At 39.6% G+C, this 17,166-nt stretch overlaps 2 protein-coding genes across 5 annotated transcripts; one reads left to right on the top strand and one right to left on the bottom strand.

Annotated features, from left to right (window-relative positions):
- The first annotated feature begins 3,403 nt into the window (after positions 1-3,403).
- LOC100839008 (probable lactoylglutathione lyase, chloroplastic) lies at positions 3,404-5,817 on the top strand. The gene is made up of 9 exons (XM_003572466.4): positions 3,404-3,512; positions 3,596-3,791; positions 3,908-4,032; positions 4,120-4,184; positions 4,302-4,514; positions 4,610-4,657; positions 4,734-4,841; positions 5,358-5,498; positions 5,588-5,817. The coding sequence occupies exons 1-9, from the start codon at positions 3,404-3,406 to the stop codon at positions 5,627-5,629; spliced, it is 1,047 nt and encodes a 348-aa protein (XP_003572514.1). The 3' UTR covers positions 5,630-5,817.
- Positions 5,818-6,069: 252 nt separating this feature from the next.
- LOC100838101 (casein kinase 1-like protein 4) lies at positions 6,070-14,513 on the bottom strand. Of its 4 annotated transcripts, XR_002964680.1 has the most exons (17): positions 14,267-14,513; positions 14,137-14,177; positions 12,473-12,542; positions 12,234-12,382; positions 11,637-11,732; positions 11,494-11,564; positions 11,314-11,375; positions 10,938-11,001; positions 10,306-10,390; positions 10,088-10,214; positions 9,810-9,883; positions 9,625-9,679; positions 9,013-9,137; positions 8,596-8,803; positions 7,079-7,162; positions 6,715-6,881; positions 6,070-6,631 (listed from the first exon to the last, which is right to left on the bottom strand). XR_002964680.1 is itself a non-coding variant. In XM_024460908.1 (14 exons), exons 1-14 carry the CDS (start codon positions 14,340-14,342, stop codon positions 8,648-8,650), a joined length of 1,251 nt encoding a protein of 416 aa, XP_024316676.1. In that variant the 5' UTR covers positions 14,343-14,513; the 3' UTR covers positions 8,375-8,647. The 4 variants fall into 4 exon arrangements, 1 of the variants encoding a protein (XP_024316676.1); XR_002964679.1 differs by having other exon boundaries at positions 6,073-6,631; positions 6,715-7,162; XR_002964681.1 differs by having other exon boundaries at positions 6,073-6,621; positions 6,715-7,162.
- Between the last annotated feature and the right edge of the window lie 2,653 nt (positions 14,514-17,166).

Genomic DNA, 17,166 nt, shown 5'->3' with positions numbered 1-17,166 from the left:
ATAGGATCCTCCAGCAACGATATCGTGCACGCCAATTTACAACCTATTCTGATCTTATCCATATTCTACTTCAAGCCGAAAAGCATGATGAACTCCTCATCAGGAATCATCATCAGCACCCTGTCGGTGCTGCACCTTTGTCTGAAGTGCATGCCAATTTTCAGAAAAATAACAAGTTTGATGAGTCATCTCGATGACCCACAAACTTCAAAGGCAAGCAAAAGAGCAACAAGAATTTTTAGCCACGTGTATCAGAAAAAGGAAAAGGTACTTTCAAGCCACAATATGATAAATCTAATGTTTCTCAGAAATGTGGGTGCTACAAGCATATCACAAAGAAGTGTCGTACCCCCTGTCATTTGGTGGATCTATACCTCCAATCCGTGGGACGCAAGCGACATGCTCAACAAGGTCCAAGATTTGAATCACACTTCAATCTCCAATCTGACAATTCCAAGGAAACTGGTTGTTCACACAACATTATGGAGGAACCAAGTAACAACCTGCCACTCCAAACGTCCGAGGACCTCATGAGCACGAAGAACATGATCCTTGAATTTACTTCAATTGACATGTATGAAGACCTAACCTAGTTTACCTATCTCCAAAATAGATATTATCTATATTTATGTCCAAATATTGTTGTAAATAATTATAGTAAATGTTGTCATCTATATCGTAATATTACATTATTGTATCAACATATTGGTACCTACATATTTGACATATGTATTGTAAATTACGATATTGTATCATCACATTGATACTTACATAAAGTTTGTATGTATTCTATATATCTATTAAGAATTTATATTAAATTTTCATTTTAAAGATATAGTTTTCTACGGGAGTCAATCCAAAATGGACGAAGAATTTTGCCTAGTGGACAGCGGCTCCATGAACTCTATACTTTAATAAGTTATAGAGATATCCGTCCAAATGGGATTCATATAGAAACCCATAATGACAACAATTGGAATTTCTCATTCTAAAAAAAGTAACGGATATGGCAAAGAAATTCTTGAAAAAATCTTTATTTATCGTCCGGATTGTACTATACATACATCAAACCTGTAGCTCATGTTGCGTATAAAATAATTTTTCAGAATGTCAATACATTCCAGACTTGGCATGATCGCCTTGGTCATCCTAGCATCAGGATGATACAAAAATTATGAACAATTTTGTTGGTCATGCAACTTTACACGCTGTTGACTTACTCCCTCCGTCCCATAAAGATTGGCACGGATTTGAACTAGCTCTAGTTCAAATCCGTGCCAATCTTTATGGGAGGGAGGGAGTAATTCATAAGTGAACAATTGCATATCACAATAATTCTCCTATCCTATTTATACGTGGACATCTACCAAAAAATTTCCATCTGTGATTATTCGGTTAAATACCGATATCACCACCCCAGCGTACATCAATGGCCCCTCACAGATTTGGGATCTATGTGAGGATTAACTGTATTTTCCGTCACTTACAAATACCTCGAACCCCAATCAGGGGGAGTTATTCATGGCTAGTACACTGTCTATATCACCGAGGAGCATTTCCAGACATTAGGGGGAGATTTCAAGTACAAGAGAGAATGCCAGGAAATTAATATGAATGTCCAACACATTTTCTCCTCAAATCCACGTACTAAAGGATCTGAACCTCTAGTTCAGAAAATCATTCATTTGCAACACATTGTAAATAATCTGCCATACTCATTTACTGACTACAACGGTATCATACAAATCCTCTAAATCATGCAACTAATGTGCCTGAAAGAGTGGAGGTACCAATAAAAAAAACCACTCAATTCCCCATTCAATACATGAGGGGGGAGAAGTATGGCAACACCACATGATTCAGCTTCTCGCAAGCAACGAAGAAAACTTCTGAGTATACTCTCAAAAATCAGTAAATGCAATTCATCTTCACGTTGATAGATACCAAATGGGTAGTATACGCCCAGTGGAAGGGAAACCTCCACAAACCTAGCTCAATAGTGCACACAATGATTGGACATCGGAATACCTAGACTTGACCGCATTGGGAAACTACGAATAGTCATCATGGGTACATAATCATCTATACGATGATCTCACGTGTGTCTGATCAACACACTGAACCATGCACAAATATCTAGATTTTGGAGAATCATCAAAAAACCTACAAATTTTCGACATACTTTTCTGCACTATTATTGCAATGACCTCCGGAATGATCTTGGTCCAAAGACCATGGCCATGGCATAGTGTGTAAACACTCGGACCGAATTCAATCGAAAGATGCAATCCAAGCAGAATTAGCTTCGCTCAATGAAAAGGAAAGTATCAGCGAAAGCAATACCTACACCAATTTTTCTTCCGTAACAAGAATGAAAATAACGGAGTGGTGAAACTCAAAAGCGAGGCTTGTAGCACTAGGGTTCACGTAGATACCCGAAACCAATTCTCCATATATGCATGGAATCATTTTCCGATAACATATTTCAATGGCAGTTCTAAATCGTCTATTTATGTAGTTGATAGACGTAGTGACAAAATATCTTTATGAGTCACTTATTTTGGACATATAGGTTCCTCAAGGAATCCCAATTTCCAAATGCACACGAAAGACGCAACATGAATAGTGTAAAACCTTAATAAGTCACAATATGGCTTATCAACATAGTCTGGCAAATTGGTACAGCTGACTAAATGGGTTTCTTTTACTGAAGGACTACTCAAACAATGATGATTGTTCAAGTGTATACATCAAGAAGTTTGGTGATACATATAATCACCTAAAGACGGAATTCATGACGAAGGATCCAGGTAAAGCCAAATTTACTTGGATTTACAAATATTATGATACATCAAGCTGCCTATATTCAGAAAATGTTGGAATTTTTTTTAACAGGGACAAATCTTATCCACCAAATCTCACGTGATCGTTCGATCTCTAGACGTAGAGAAAGATCCATTTAAACCATGAGAAGATGGACAAGAGATATCCGAACTCCAATATCAACATAAGATTATAAGTCAAGAATGGTGAATTGCTCTGGCCTCCAGGTCCACGTGTGCCTTCATGTCATTTTAAAATGGAAATGATTATTTATAGGAGTACTGACTTATAATCCTCTATTCCTTGACGGAGGGCATCTTAGAGATGAAAACGCATAGTAAGTTTTAGTCATAGTGAACTTTTTCAGTGTTTTTTTAAGATTTTTTTCCAAAATTACAGTTAGGTGATATTGTATGCCTCTGTGCCCACCAAAATATCTGCCTGGGAGAGAAGGCCTCTGCGCCAACTCTTGAGATACGAAGCAGCCAGGAATTAAGGATAGCACGAGAAAGTGCCGCCAACCAGAAAGACCCAGACGATAGCACCCGGCGGCTGCGCAGCTGCGAACGCGACCACAACAATGAGGGCTCTCCCCATGGCCGTCAGCCGTGGCGCCGTCGCCTGCGCCACCCCAGCCGCGGCCGTCCCCCGGAGATCTCTGCTCCTCTCCACCGCGGCCGCAGGTGCAGGTAAAACTCTACAATTTTCCTGAACAGCAAAAGGAAAAACAACAGCTACAACGCTGATTCTTGCATTGCTTCTTGCGACACAGCGCTGCAATCAGAGCCGATCAGGCTGTGCAGCAGGAGCACAAGCGGCACGGCGAAGCTCCGGGCCTCGGCAGACGCCGCGCAGGCTGTCGCCACCGCCTTCACCAGCAAAGAGGAAGCGTTCACTTGGGCCAGGGGGGACAACAGGAGACTCCTCCACGTTGTCTACCGTGTCGGCGACATCGACAAAACGATCAAGTCAGTCAGCCGTAGCAATAGCATCCTCTCCTCAGCCAGCAGCACCCGTGTAAGGTGTTGTTCTTTAGGAATTAGGGATCCGACTCTCACGCATCTTCTTCACCAATGCAATGCAGGTTCTACACGGAATGCCTGGGTATGAAGCTGCTGAGGAAGCGTGACATACCTGAAGAGAAGTACACCAATGCTTTCCTTGGATACGGCCCCGAGGATGCCAATTTCGTCGTCGAGCTCACCTATAGTTACTTACATTTGCACATCTTATAACCACATTTTAGTTCCAATCTTGTCGCTGCTGAACCATGTGGAATTGGCGATTCATCTGCAGACTACGGGGTTGACAAGTATGACATCGGATCAGGGTTTGGTCATTTCGGCATCGCAACTGATGATGTACAGTAGAACACCAAATTCATAGGCATTTGCCAATAATTGATTAATTTGTGGCAAGCATTATGCCCTGCAACACAACTGTGCTTTGATTTGAACCTTGATAGTTGATAACAATAGGTGGCAAAGACAGTTGAAATCATAAGAGCAAAGGGAGGCAAGGTGACCCGGGAACCGGGACCTGTCAAGGGTGGCAAGACCGTGATCGCGTTCATAGAGGACCCTGATGGCTACAAGTTTGAGATCCTTGAGAGGCCAGGGACTCCAGAGCCACTGTGCCAGGTGATGCTCCGTGTTGGTGATCTCGATCGAGCCATAAGCTTCTACGAAAAGGTAGGCAGCTCAAAACAGCTACCGTCACAGCTTCCACGGCTTCTTCTACCTCAGTGATGATTGACCGAGTAGCTCTTCTTGTCGTCAAATTGTAGTCCTGCGGTATGGAGCTGCTACGGAAGCGAGACAACCCTGAATACAAGGTGATCAATCTGCTCTGCTTATCATATTGCTGCTGGTACGGTGTCATGTGTTAAACTGGACAAGTTCTTTGTGCAGTATACAGTGGCAATGATGGGGTACGGCCCTGAAGACAAGAATGCAGTTCTGGAGCTGACCTACAATTACGGTGTCACCGAATATGACAAGGGCAATGCGTATGGTCAGGTATGGATGGATCCACTCTCCCTTGGCTTTGCAATTCATTACTCCTTACCGCTCCATAAACAAATGTTATTGTAGACATAGACAAAATCAAACTTCTAGAACTTGAGTATCAATACTTTGCAACTTGCCTGCAAAAAAAATCTTTAAAACACACCAAAAAGTCTATTTGGATTAGATAGATACTTAAAAATCACGTGCAAAAACTTGTTTTGAAAACTACTTTCATAATATGTAATTGCTGTTTAGTTTCATCAGAAATGTTACGATCAAAACTACTTGCTGACTTTGTATCTTGATTCAAAATGTAACAGGAGAGTAGAATAGTACTCCCTCCGATCCTAAATTGTTGTCAAAATATTACGCGTATCTAAACACTTTTTAATAATAGATACATTCATATTTGGACAAATTTGAGTCAAGAATTTATGATCAGAGGGAGTAGATCACTAGGTCTTTGACTTGAGGACCTGAAGCAAACATCACTAAGTCGCTAGCCTGCTGTTATTTCTTTTGCAGATCGCAATAGGAACAGACGATGTTTACAAGACCGCGGATGTGGTAAAGCTGTCCGGAGGGCAGGTGGTGCGGGAGCCAGGTCCCTTGCCGGGAATCGGCACCAAGATCACGGCCATCCTGGACCCTGATGGGTGGAAATCGGTATCACCTCATGTTCCCATCCTGCTGATCTTCAGACCATTTGATTGCTAACTGGTGGAGACATGACCCTTCGTCCATTTGTCATGCAGGTCTTTGTGGACAACATTGACTTTGCCAAAGAACTGGAGTAACCATGTACATTACAGTTTGATCAGTAGCTCTATGTTAATTGACTCTTCATTCTTACTATTGCTGTAAACATGAGCTTTTCAAAGAATTTTGGAACCACGAATAACAAGCTCAAGTCAGCGTGGGGGCAGCTCTAGTTGTAAAGTTGCAGGTTTCCCTGGAAAAGTTATAAATTATAAGTTAGATGTTAGGTTTCAGTAGGTACGAAAACTTCAGTAGAAAAGCATGCCAATCAAAGTCGTGAACAAATTGCTACGAGCAGAATCAAGAGTGAAACAGCATTTACCTTCACAGACAGTTGTGTGGATAATTAAGAACCAAGACTAAGATGTTCAACATCAATATGGTATATTGCACCATCCATCCTCCCCTCAATGACATTCAAATGATTTGTAGCATTAGCTGCAATATGAAAAACACAAAGCTGCAGACTCATACATCAGAATGGTATAAGCTGGCTGTTTCATTTCCTTAATCCCAAACAAGTCCAAGCTCTGGGTGAACATCTAGAAACGCCTACTCCCCGGTAACAAATATGATGAATAGACTAAAACATTGATCATATACAAAGTACATCATTGTATGTCCATTACACATCAGAAATCATCTAGCAAAACACAAAATACAACATGGTAGTACCAACACTATAAAACGCCATACATGACTCTTTTTCCGGCCGTACAGATCAAATATATGACCCCATGACTCTTTCTGCACAAGATTGCACTTGAACATGACAATGGGGATGGACTTTCACCACCAATTCTCGCAGGAAAGCAAAATAATTTGTATCATTTTTTTCCCAAGAGGGCAAAATTTTGTATTAGAACAAGGAAAATTGATGGAAGCAATCAAAATAATCATGCCAGGCCAACCAAATTCATGTACTTCCCAGGTAGCTCTTCATAAACCTTGCTTGTGGGGATTCAACAACAAACTCATTTGACACTAAAACCCATCTACCTTGAATAGGATACCGTCCTCCGCTTGCAAACTGAGAGCATCTGGCAAGAAAAATATACAGTAAGCAATACAACCACAACAAGTTAAAATAACATATATCAAGCAGCAACTCAAGTGGACTTACAGGCAGAAGCAGTTATAAGCTCAGAAGGAGATCCCACAGTGAGACGCCAAAATGAGCGTATACTATCGCACTGGCGCGGGTCACTAATTAAAGCTAAAGCTATCCCGATGAGTCCTCAAGCTCTCTTTAAGGAATACAGCGCCGTTATTATTACTTGGCAAAGGACCCTGAATCAATGAGCCCAGATGAAGTCTGGCAATGTAAACACTCATGTAGAACACAAAATAGGATACTGACATTCCTAAGTAAGCTTCCATATATTATACACATCATATCAAATAAGCAAATTGCTTGACCACTGCATGATAACTGATGCTGATTTCATAACACCGTGTCAACAACTTTTTTGGTAGGTAATAATCACCTCGTGCAATACATAAGACACCTTAAACATGACAGCAATTTACATGCTCACTCTAGATTCTCCGCTGAAAGCATATCCAGTGACCTGTAATGGAAAAGAAAAGAACATAAAAGGGGACCCCAGGTCAGGTGCCATCACCAAAATGGGTTACAGGGACTTCAAATGTATGACATGGCTAGAGCAATAGAAGGTCCAATTGCAACAAGAAGATACCATTAAGGTACTATGCCATCATGCTTCAAACCATAAAAATTGCGGTGTCATTAAAGATTAATTAAACCATGCCAATGCAGTGTATGAAAAAGATTTACTTCCCAAATAGGAAATCGTCCAATGATCAAATATCATCCAATGCATGTTTTGGGGTATATTAGCATTCTTGTTTTACTCCCCAAATCCAAAATAAATGGCAATTTGGATTTCAGTCACTGTCTCAAATGAGAAACTTTCACTGTTTATTGTGTATATGTATGTCAATAATTATATAAAAAGAACATCTATTCGGAAACTATTTTTCATGACAAATCCTGGTGCTATTTCTATCTAATGAATTGATTAATTTGTTTAACTATCGGTCAAAGATAGAGAGTTTGACTACAGGCTTTCAAAGATGACATGTATTTTGGAATGGGGGAAGTACAACCTGTATGCCGAAAGGTAAGCATATACTCCCATCGTCCCGAATTAGAACAAGCTAAACTAACAATTACTTTATTAGTATGTAAGTTATGTGACATAGTATGTACTTATGATTAAACTTTTGTATCACGTCCATCACAATACTAATGAAATAATTGTTGGTTAAAGTGTTGTTCTAATGAAAACAAAATACGCTTATATTTTGGACAGATGAAGTATTACAAACTCCAAAAATTGCTCGTATTGAGCAACTTATACTCACTAGGGAGCAAGCTGGCTTTTCCAGAAAAACTTGAACTCTGTTTTGTGATATATTAAGTTATTATTAATTGTTTAGCTAATCGATGACTTGCGCCTGACAAGATGCTGGAAGAGAAACCCTTAATCGATGACTCGAGCATGTGGCAGTAGCAACGATTGAATGAGCCATAGATAGGTTTAGATGTTAGCTCACTGATGAGCCTAATCTCATAATGTTGTTTTTGGTTGCTAGGTTGTGCACTTCGTCTTTCATTTTATTCTGGACACAAGATTTGGTCTGTTGACTTAGTTCAACTGTGAGCTATTTTTTTTACTTCAATCTATCTACTCAACCATGGTCTCTTGATCAAATCTTCAGATGCTTTACTCTACAGTGTGATCACAACGGGGTCATTATAAGAATCAATATAACCTAACTGCATAGCAAGCAGTGAGCCAGTGGCATACAACTAGGATGGAACCTTTGTATCTGTGCCAATTATATGGGGAGACGGTGTTTGCTTTTACAGATAACCAAAAATGACATAAGGTCAAGATAATATCAATATCAACATAATTGTCTATACTCTATACACGTGAAAGGTGGAAGGACATAACAGCATTGAGTGTAGTCTCACCCATGGTTCACTGAAAGACCAACATGCACGTAGGAACTAACTAGTCTCAGTGCTAAAGGTCGTTTGAAGGCCCTGGACTATTAGTTCCATGATTGTGGGGATCAACAAACCCCTTTGTTTTGGAAACCGACATATTCTTCCTTGGGGCATCAGCATGGCCAAATGATGTCGATTGCAATAATGCATTATCAGTGCTAGTCCCCACCCTCTGCAGCAAAAATAAAACAGTAGGCACCATAAATCTTAATGAGTAAACTACAATTCATAATAGGTCAAAAGATTGTAAGGCTGCAAGAACCAGGACAGCATTAAAAATTATTTGGTGCATTTAAAATTACTCATAAATGATGAAAATTCAAATGTCCTGTTATGAAAATTTGAATATTTTTTCAACAATAAACAGAAACAAAGGCATACCAATTTATCAGAATGTCGATTATTTGACCGGTTGTTCTCAGCAGTAGATCTTATTTGTATTCTGATTGCCGGGCGTTGCTCTGCTTCAAGCTGACCAGAAGCTTCGGCTGCACGGGAACTACCAACTGAAAACAATTCCAAGTGAAAACCATGAGAATGTAGTTGCCACTCTTCAAAAGGTGTCATGAAGAACAAAAACTGATCTGATCCCAGGAGGATATTCTACTGGGTCAACAAACACACATCCAAGTTCCCAAAATATCAGGAAAAACAAATCTTGGATGTATGTTGTGTTAATACGTGCACTTGTAAACAATTGTTGAAAAAATGTCCATTTGACCAAAAAAAAATACATATACAGTTGCTATGTTAGATACTTTTACACAAACAATTGCCATATAACTCTACATCCAGGAATTATGAAAAAGAAAGATAGATATGTGATTTCCATTTCTTAAAAACATGAAAAACCTAATCACTGAAGATAAATATCATAATGTATATGATATGACCAGTAAATATTTTAGGTGTTTTTTAATCAAGCATACAACTCACTGCAACAAGGGAAAATGATAATGCTTAATAGCACTGATACAGCAGAAAAATATCGACCTTGGTGCTTGTCCATATTCATTGGAATCGGCCTGCTGCTTACACCTGGATCTTGCTGTCATTGATAAAAGAGTGCAAAGTCAGCAAGTCACTCAAATATAATATGGATCGGAGGGAGTAGATAAAGTAAAGCATCACTGGATTGCCAATGTACTGTCATTCAATTAAATACTTGCTTAGACTACCTGTTGAGCCTTCACCTTCTGGGTCTGCTTGCACTTCAACAATGTCCAGTCGAAGACATGATCAAACTGGTGACCTACAGTCAACCAACAAAAGAATAAGTTATAGAGGATATATCATATACTCCCTCCGATCCTAAATTGTTGTCGAAATATTACATGTATCTAGACGCTTTTTAAGAATAGAAATATCCATATTTGGACAAATTTGAGTCAGGAATTTAGGATCAGAGGGAGTAATACATAATGGAGATGTCAGAATAGTGCTTCTGATGCTATACCTTCACGATCAGAGAGATCTCTAAAGAGACGTCGCAGAAAACCATAGTCTGGCCGTTGATCAAATGTCAACGAATGGCAATAGTGGAAATAAGAAGCGAATTCCACAGGATGGGATTTACATAAAACCTGTAGCAAGAAAACCCATGAGCAGTCTCCAGCAATGGCACAAGAAGGGATAACGCAGGTCACAAATTTAAAATATGTGAGCTTAAACAACCTCAATAGGTGTTGAAAGCTTCTTCTCGCTTATTTTGTCATACTTCTGCTTCTTTGTGGCAGCTTTTAAACCCTGCCAAGGAAGACTGAACAAAAAACACGTAGATCAATACCAGCTGGCCTATTGATCAGAAAGGTAATACAGGAAATATATAAACTTTTGTATGCTTTGCTACTTAATACAGTAACTGTCAGCAACACATCATTCTCAATAATGAACAGATATCTTTTATTAATCTACACAATAAGGAGGTGCTGCAAGAACTAATAAAAAGAACCACATGTATCTTTAGCTATCTAAATTTGCATCGGTGATCTAATTTTCTATCCATCATGGTATTACAGTTGTCTCGATATTCATAACATGCTTACCCTTTCTCACACACAAATCATAAATAAAAAGCCAATCTAAGGATCTGTAAAAAAATCAAGATCACAGCTAACTCACTTATTGTTAATGATGCTAATAGAGGAAATAGATATACATAGGCCTACATTGCTACATGAAACAAAAGCAAGAGACACTGTTTTCAACAGTGAACATGGATATAATTGCAGTTATATTTTAGTACTCTGCCACGACAGGAAGAAAACATGATGTATGGGATGTTTGCTCAAACAGAAGGATCCTACCTTCCTCTAAGAAAATACAAAAGAACATATCCAATGGACTCCAGGTCATCTCTTCGGCTTTGCTCTGGTATGTGGTAACATCAAGTTTAGTGACAAACATCAAAGCAAGTACTCCCTCCGATCCATATTACTTGTCGGAGCTTGTCTACATACTCATGTATCTAGACGTGTTTCATTGTGTAGGCACATACGTATCTAGACAAAGTTGAGAGAAGTAATATGGATTGGAGGGAGTAATAAAAATGGTATGTAATTTGTTGCAATGTTCCAAGCATAATAATGAGGATGTTAATTAAAACAGTAGACATGTGCACAATTCAAGTATCTAAAGCAGTCACAGAAATAGAAAGACAGAACAAATGTACATATTGCTAACCAATTCCAAGATGAGTGTTGCAACTTGCATAGCGAGCTGTGCCTGTCAAGTTTTTATGTTCTCTGAAAAAAAAAGGTAAGGTTTTACAAACACTGAGAAACATGGAAGACCTCAAAAAATATAAGTAATAAATGGCAAATGCAAAATTAAGATTACTGTGGTTTTAAATTATCAATTCACCTGTAAGGTATATGGCGATTGGTGGTTGAGTCACGGTATCTCTTTGCAAGCCCAAAGTCAATGATATAGACCTAAGAGTTGGATCACTAATTAATGAGGATGAATATATGCAACTTAAGTGTTGGTAGCCAGCGAGTACACACCTGGTTAGCTTTTCGACCAAGGCCCATAAGAAAGTTATCAGGCTTTATGTCTCTGTGCAAATACCCCTTGGAATGTAAAAACTCTATTCTTGTTATCTGTGGGGGTAAATGAGCATCAGCTATAGACAAAGAACTAATGACAGGAGCAAATCCAAACAATGTAATATGAAGCGTTCCGCAGCGGTACATTTAGCAACTCTGCTCGAGAAATCAGTATGAAAGGTAAAGCAGAATATACTGTAGTCAAGCATGATGAAAACGCAGATAAGAGCATGACTTAATTAGTAGATATACAAAACAAGCATAAATAATAAACAACCAAACGTAGCCATGAAAGAAAAATCGTCAAGAGAATCGGTCGCAGTGTACACTTGAATCCTGCTATGGGCAAACTGGACACCAGAGAGTAACACTAGAAACTAGTTAAATTGTCTAGCCTTAACCTCTGTCTGCAGATTTTTATATTAAGTATGACTGGTGTGAAAGCATTATCAACAAGCCACAGACAGGACTCCAGAAATAAATAAAAATTCACCATTGCATCACTGATTCACCATTAGCAAACAGAACAAGAGATGGAGATTAGTGTCTTATTACCATCTGATCTGCCAACATTAAGACTGTCTTGAGTGAGAATCTCCGACCACAATAAACAAACAGATCCTCAAGGCTTGGCCCAAGCAAATCAATAACAAGAACATTTTCCTCGCCATCAATACCACACCATTTTATGTTTGCGATGCCAGCTACAAGAATCAACAAGCACCATGGATTACCACCTTAGCTATGGTATAGTAGTTGATACAACATAAAATAATTGTAGTCTAAACACTTACTCCCTCCCTGAAGAGCATTGTATAGCTTGGCCTCATATAGCAACTGGGGATGATTTGTTTTGCTGCTTTCCTGAACATAATTAATTTGACAGAAATCAGAAGAATAGAGGAGTTACGGAAACCAAACAAATGTTATGGAATTTTTAATCAGTATAAACAAATTCATGATGTAAAATGTTTTACAAAATATTTTCATTCTTTTGTTTCTTTGTACTCTCTAATTCCAGCATAGAACTATGCAGAAACCCACTGTCCAGGACCAAGCCAAAAATAAGAAGATGAAAAAGACAAGGAACTGTCACACCCAAGATTGCCACAGCGCTCCAGTGAGTAATAGCTACTTCAGGATGGCAGGATGCCATGGCAAATGTTCACTACTCGATTAAGACATATCTTAGCCAAATCAGCACCTACAACACATTATAATATACCACAGAGGAAAACTGAACAAAAATGATGGGCCGCTACTCATTTAGCTCAGCCCACAACTCAAAAGCCCAAGTCATGATCCATCTATACTTTTTGTTGAATTATCTTCTTATGTAGGCATCCCCTAGGCACTAGGCAGGAGGGCACTGCCACAATTAGGACAGCCCCATGTGAAGCAGAACAAGAGGCGGAAGAGCAATAGAGGAAAAGCTGAGTGAACCCTGAAAGCAAGGAATGGAAGAAATATAAGGGCAGCAAGTGGCCACTCGCCTAGCGCCTGCCACTTTCTGTAACATTGTGTATTATCATGCTCTGGAGCTGTTTCCTCACAACAATGTCATTTTGTTGCTTACTCATTGAAAATATATACTCCCTCTGTCCAACAAAAGATGTCTCAAGTTTGTCAAAATTTGAAAGTATCTAGACATGACTTAGTGTATAGATGCATTCAAATTTAGTCAAAGTTGAGACATCCTTTGTTGGACGGAGGAAGTATGTTAATTGCTATATAACACTATCCTCCTTTACAGTGTCACAGAAAAGCACCAAGGGTCTCAGCTACTCATATCCAGTTATATGAAGCGTAAGAAAGTAAGACAGAATGAACATCATGATTATATAACAGATTATGACAATCTGTACAATCAACCTTCCTTCAAAGCAAAATTTATTGACAACTGGACAAGTAGCACAGCTATGGTGGGAGCAGTTTGTCCGAACAATGTCCTTCCATTGAAGTACAGTGTCTTGCAGAAGAATCAAGCAATTCACAACCCCGAAATGAACACCATATCAACCCATAAACCCACCAAATTTGATGCATGACAAGTGCACCTCCCCCCAAAATAGATACTCCCTCCGTCTAACAAAAGATGTCTCAAGTTTGTCAAAATTTGGATGTATTTAGACATGACTTATTGTATAGATGCATTCAAATTTAGTCAAAGTTGAGACATCTTTTGTTGGACGGAGGGAGTAGAAAAATTCGCACAAGACATAACCAACTGAACTATCTGAAAAGCAGCAACACACAGTTAAAAGTTTCCATCTTAGCAGAAACTTAAGTTCAAACTTAATACTCCTAAAATCAGGAACATGCACAGCAATCTGCAGACTGGATTAACAATCTCTGAAGTGCTCAACAGCGACATCTTCGCGCAATCTGTGGCGCTAGACGCCTCAAAACAAAAAATGATTGAACGAAACTAAAGCAAGCTGGGGAGGAGGAGCCTCACGATCTTGACGGCCACAATCTCGTACGTGTCGACGTGCGTTGCTGCAGAGAGAAGTCACCGAACCACATGAGATCCAAAAGCCAACTCGAACCGCGGGAGAGGGAAATCGAAGGAGGGGTCAAGAACGAACCGAGGTAGATCTCCCCGAAAGAACCGCTCCCGATCTTGCGGCCCAGCTTGTACTTGCTGCCGACGATCCGATCCATGCTCGCTCGGAGCCGCGTCGGCGAGTGGAAACTAGGGTTTGGAGTTCTGGCCGACGAAACAGTTGGAAAGGGCGAGGAAATTCGGAGGGGCCAAGGGGCGGGTTGAACCTTCTAGAAGGATCGGAATGGATTAGATTTGCGGCTTCGTTTGACGCTCACCGGCTCACGAGTGTCCGCCAGTAGTGCCCGCTTTGGGAAAGCCAGGCTGGCACAGAAGCGAGACAAGAGAGCGATATGGCTTTTTTTTGGATTTCATAAATTGTGTCAAGAATTGTAATCTTCAGCAACATTTTTTACCTCTTCGGAGGCACATTTCATATCTTCAGAAATTCTTATCAAGATCTTTTCAGTCAAGAAGACCCACCAGAGTTTTAAAGATCAAAGTTTTAATAACCGTTTTACGTGGCTACATATTTCGCATCAAAATAGACAGTTCTCTGTTAAATCGATGTATAAATGCTTGGATTCATAGGGATATTCTTATTATGAATCTTCAGTTATGAGACGGTACTTTTTTTTTAGAAAAAACTTTGGTTTTTAAGACGAGGGGTCATCTTTAACTATTCCCTCGTTCCCTTATATAGCTCACATTATATTTTTCTGAGTATATGTCGTCTTATATAGCTCATTTTTCATCACTGATTTTTGTTCCCAGCCAATAACTGTCCACATCCTGCACTTTTAAACCAACTTAGTTGACTAGGCAGTAGGCACTAGAAACAAAAGCTCTTGTTTGAAGTACAAAAAATTATATGAGTTGTATCAAGGAACGTGAGGTGTAAAGTCTGAAAGGGAGGAATCGACGGGGTGGTTCGAAGTATAGTTTTTGTCATCACGACGAGACAAATAACCATCTGTTTTTTGACTGCTTGTTTGCACACACAACATGGTCCACTCTTCAGGTTGCAAGGAACCTTCCCTAGACATATAGTGTTACCAACATGTTTGCCAACAGGTTGTGTGGCATCGATTTGATCCATGTAAAGGTGGTTGGGCTCTTTGTTTTTAACAAGAAGAATTTTGCAGATTTAACATAGGATACGTACTCGTGTACACAATGGTTTCGTTCTTGATATGGTACACCAAATAGAAAATGAGGAGGTGCTTCTTGCGTCTATTACTCAAATGGAGCGAGCGGCCACAAAGGTGTTCTCCCACCAGCATAATTTTAGGATTGACGATATATCACTGTAGTAATAATGATTGTTCTTCCACCATTTGGCTCCTTTTAGTTTATTTCAATGGCCGTCAGGTTGCTGGGGTGTGTTACTCAATTATAAACGGTTGTATTGACTTTATATGACGGTAAAGTTCCATTTTTGAAAGAAAAAAATGTGAATAAGAAGTGACATTTTTGCATATTTACTTTTGCATAGTTTTGATCTAAATTATTCATTCCACGTATGTAGCTCATATAGATTTTTTTTCTATTCATTCCGTCATTTAGCTCGTTGGATCCCGCCGGCCAATAACTGTTCACACCAATTTACTCCTAAACCAACGTGGATGGCTAGATGCTAGAAACTTGAGCTCGTCTAATGAGAGAGAGAGAGAGAGAATTATACGAACTACATAAGGAGATATGGTGGGTGCATTATTTTTTGGATGATTTTTTTGATGTATCTTTTAGCTTCTTGGTTATCTAAGCAATCTTGCGAACTGGATTGTCATCCTGGGACAAAACCATAAATTCGGCATGAGGAGCACAACTTAGGCTTAGGGGAAGGGGGGTGGGGGGGGGGGCACAAAATTAGAGCCCTACCTGTTTTCTAATGATTTGAGTAGTATTAATTGTTTGGGTGGATGGGTGGGAAGGGGGTAGTCTAACACATGTCTTGATGATTTGCAAGGTTTTCGTTGTCCTGTTTCACAATACTTGCATCGATGAAGCTTCATTTAAATTGGATGGTGTTCGTTTAACAGGTCAGGCACTTAACGTGGTGCTTATATACATCTTGTAGTCAAAATAAGATCTTTCCCGCCTTGTCCTCGCTCTGGTGGTGCACCTAGCGCTAGCGGAGGGCGCATGGAGTGGTGTGTCCGGCGAATCTCTTGTGATCCGGTCAGTTTTCTAGTTTTCTAGCTAATCCCTTAGGATCCGTTGGCTTTTGTGTTTGTTGGTGTGGTTTCAGGTCCGGCTCTTCCGATTTACGATTATCATCTTTGGAGACTGGCGTTGTTGTGGTGTGTTGGTCCTCTGGGGTCTTAGCACGACGATTTTCTTACCGTCTAGTACAACAAACTCTCATTTGGCAAGCTTTGCCCGGTTCCGGTGATGGAGAGGCAACGCCAAATGACCTATTCGTAATTTTATTACTTTTAATACTCCCTCCGATTCTAAATTCTTGTCTCAAATTTTGCCAAATATGGATGTATCTACTCTTAAAAGGCGTCTAGATACATGTAATATTTCGACAACAATTTAGGATCGGAGGGAGTATTTTTTGTAATTCTATTGATGATTAATAATATATTGTGGACCTTTTCGCAAAGAAGCACAATAAGACTCGTATACATGGATAGAAAGTGGGACTTGACTCTGCTAGTAAAATCGTAAAAATAGCATACTCAAAAAGACGAGAAGCACCTCATGGTGTGGTGGTGGATTTGTGAGTGCATGACTCCACCCAATAGGGTCCAAATCCTACTGCTCATAATTATTTTTCATAAAGAAAATGCACCAAGATATTGTCGCACCCAGCATCTCGTTAACACTATGGCTGAACCAATAGTAGATAGTAGATCGTTGGACTCGAAGCCACGGAGTTAATTAAATCCCAAAATCAAAAACAACTTATAATTACCTCAAATGTAGTTCTCTGTC

The sequence above is a fragment of the Brachypodium distachyon genome, chromosome 3, assembly GCF_000005505.3.
Source record: "Brachypodium distachyon strain Bd21 chromosome 3, Brachypodium_distachyon_v3.0, whole genome shotgun sequence".
Classification (NCBI taxonomy): Eukaryota; Viridiplantae; Streptophyta; class Magnoliopsida; order Poales; family Poaceae; genus Brachypodium; species Brachypodium distachyon.
This window is presented reverse-complemented; position numbering and strand designations above follow the sequence as displayed.

Bases quoted from the DNA above. Each gene is read 5' to 3' on its own strand.
- LOC100839008 (XM_003572466.4), top strand. From the start codon at position 3,404: ATGAGGGCTCTCCCCATGGCCGTCAGCCGTGGCGCCGTCGCCTGCGCC. The intron at 3,513-3,595 runs GTAAAACTCTAC...CTTGCGACACAG, and splicing joins CACCGCGGCCGCAGGTGCAG to CGCTGCAATCAGAGCCGATC. The intron at 5,499-5,587 runs GTATCACCTCAT...TTTGTCATGCAG, and splicing joins ACCCTGATGGGTGGAAATCG to GTCTTTGTGGACAACATTGA.
- LOC100838101 (XM_024460908.1), bottom strand. From the start codon at position 14,342: ATGGATCGGATCGTCGGCAGCAAGTACAAGCTGGGCCGCAAGATCGGG. The intron at 10,391-10,937 runs GTAGGATCCTTC...TTTTTTGTTCAG, and splicing joins TTGTATTTTCTTAGAGGAAG to TCTTCCTTGGCAGGGTTTAA. The intron at 9,138-9,624 runs GTCGATATTTTT...AATTGTTTTCAG, and splicing joins GAATATGGACAAGCACCAAG to TTGGTAGTTCCCGTGCAGCC.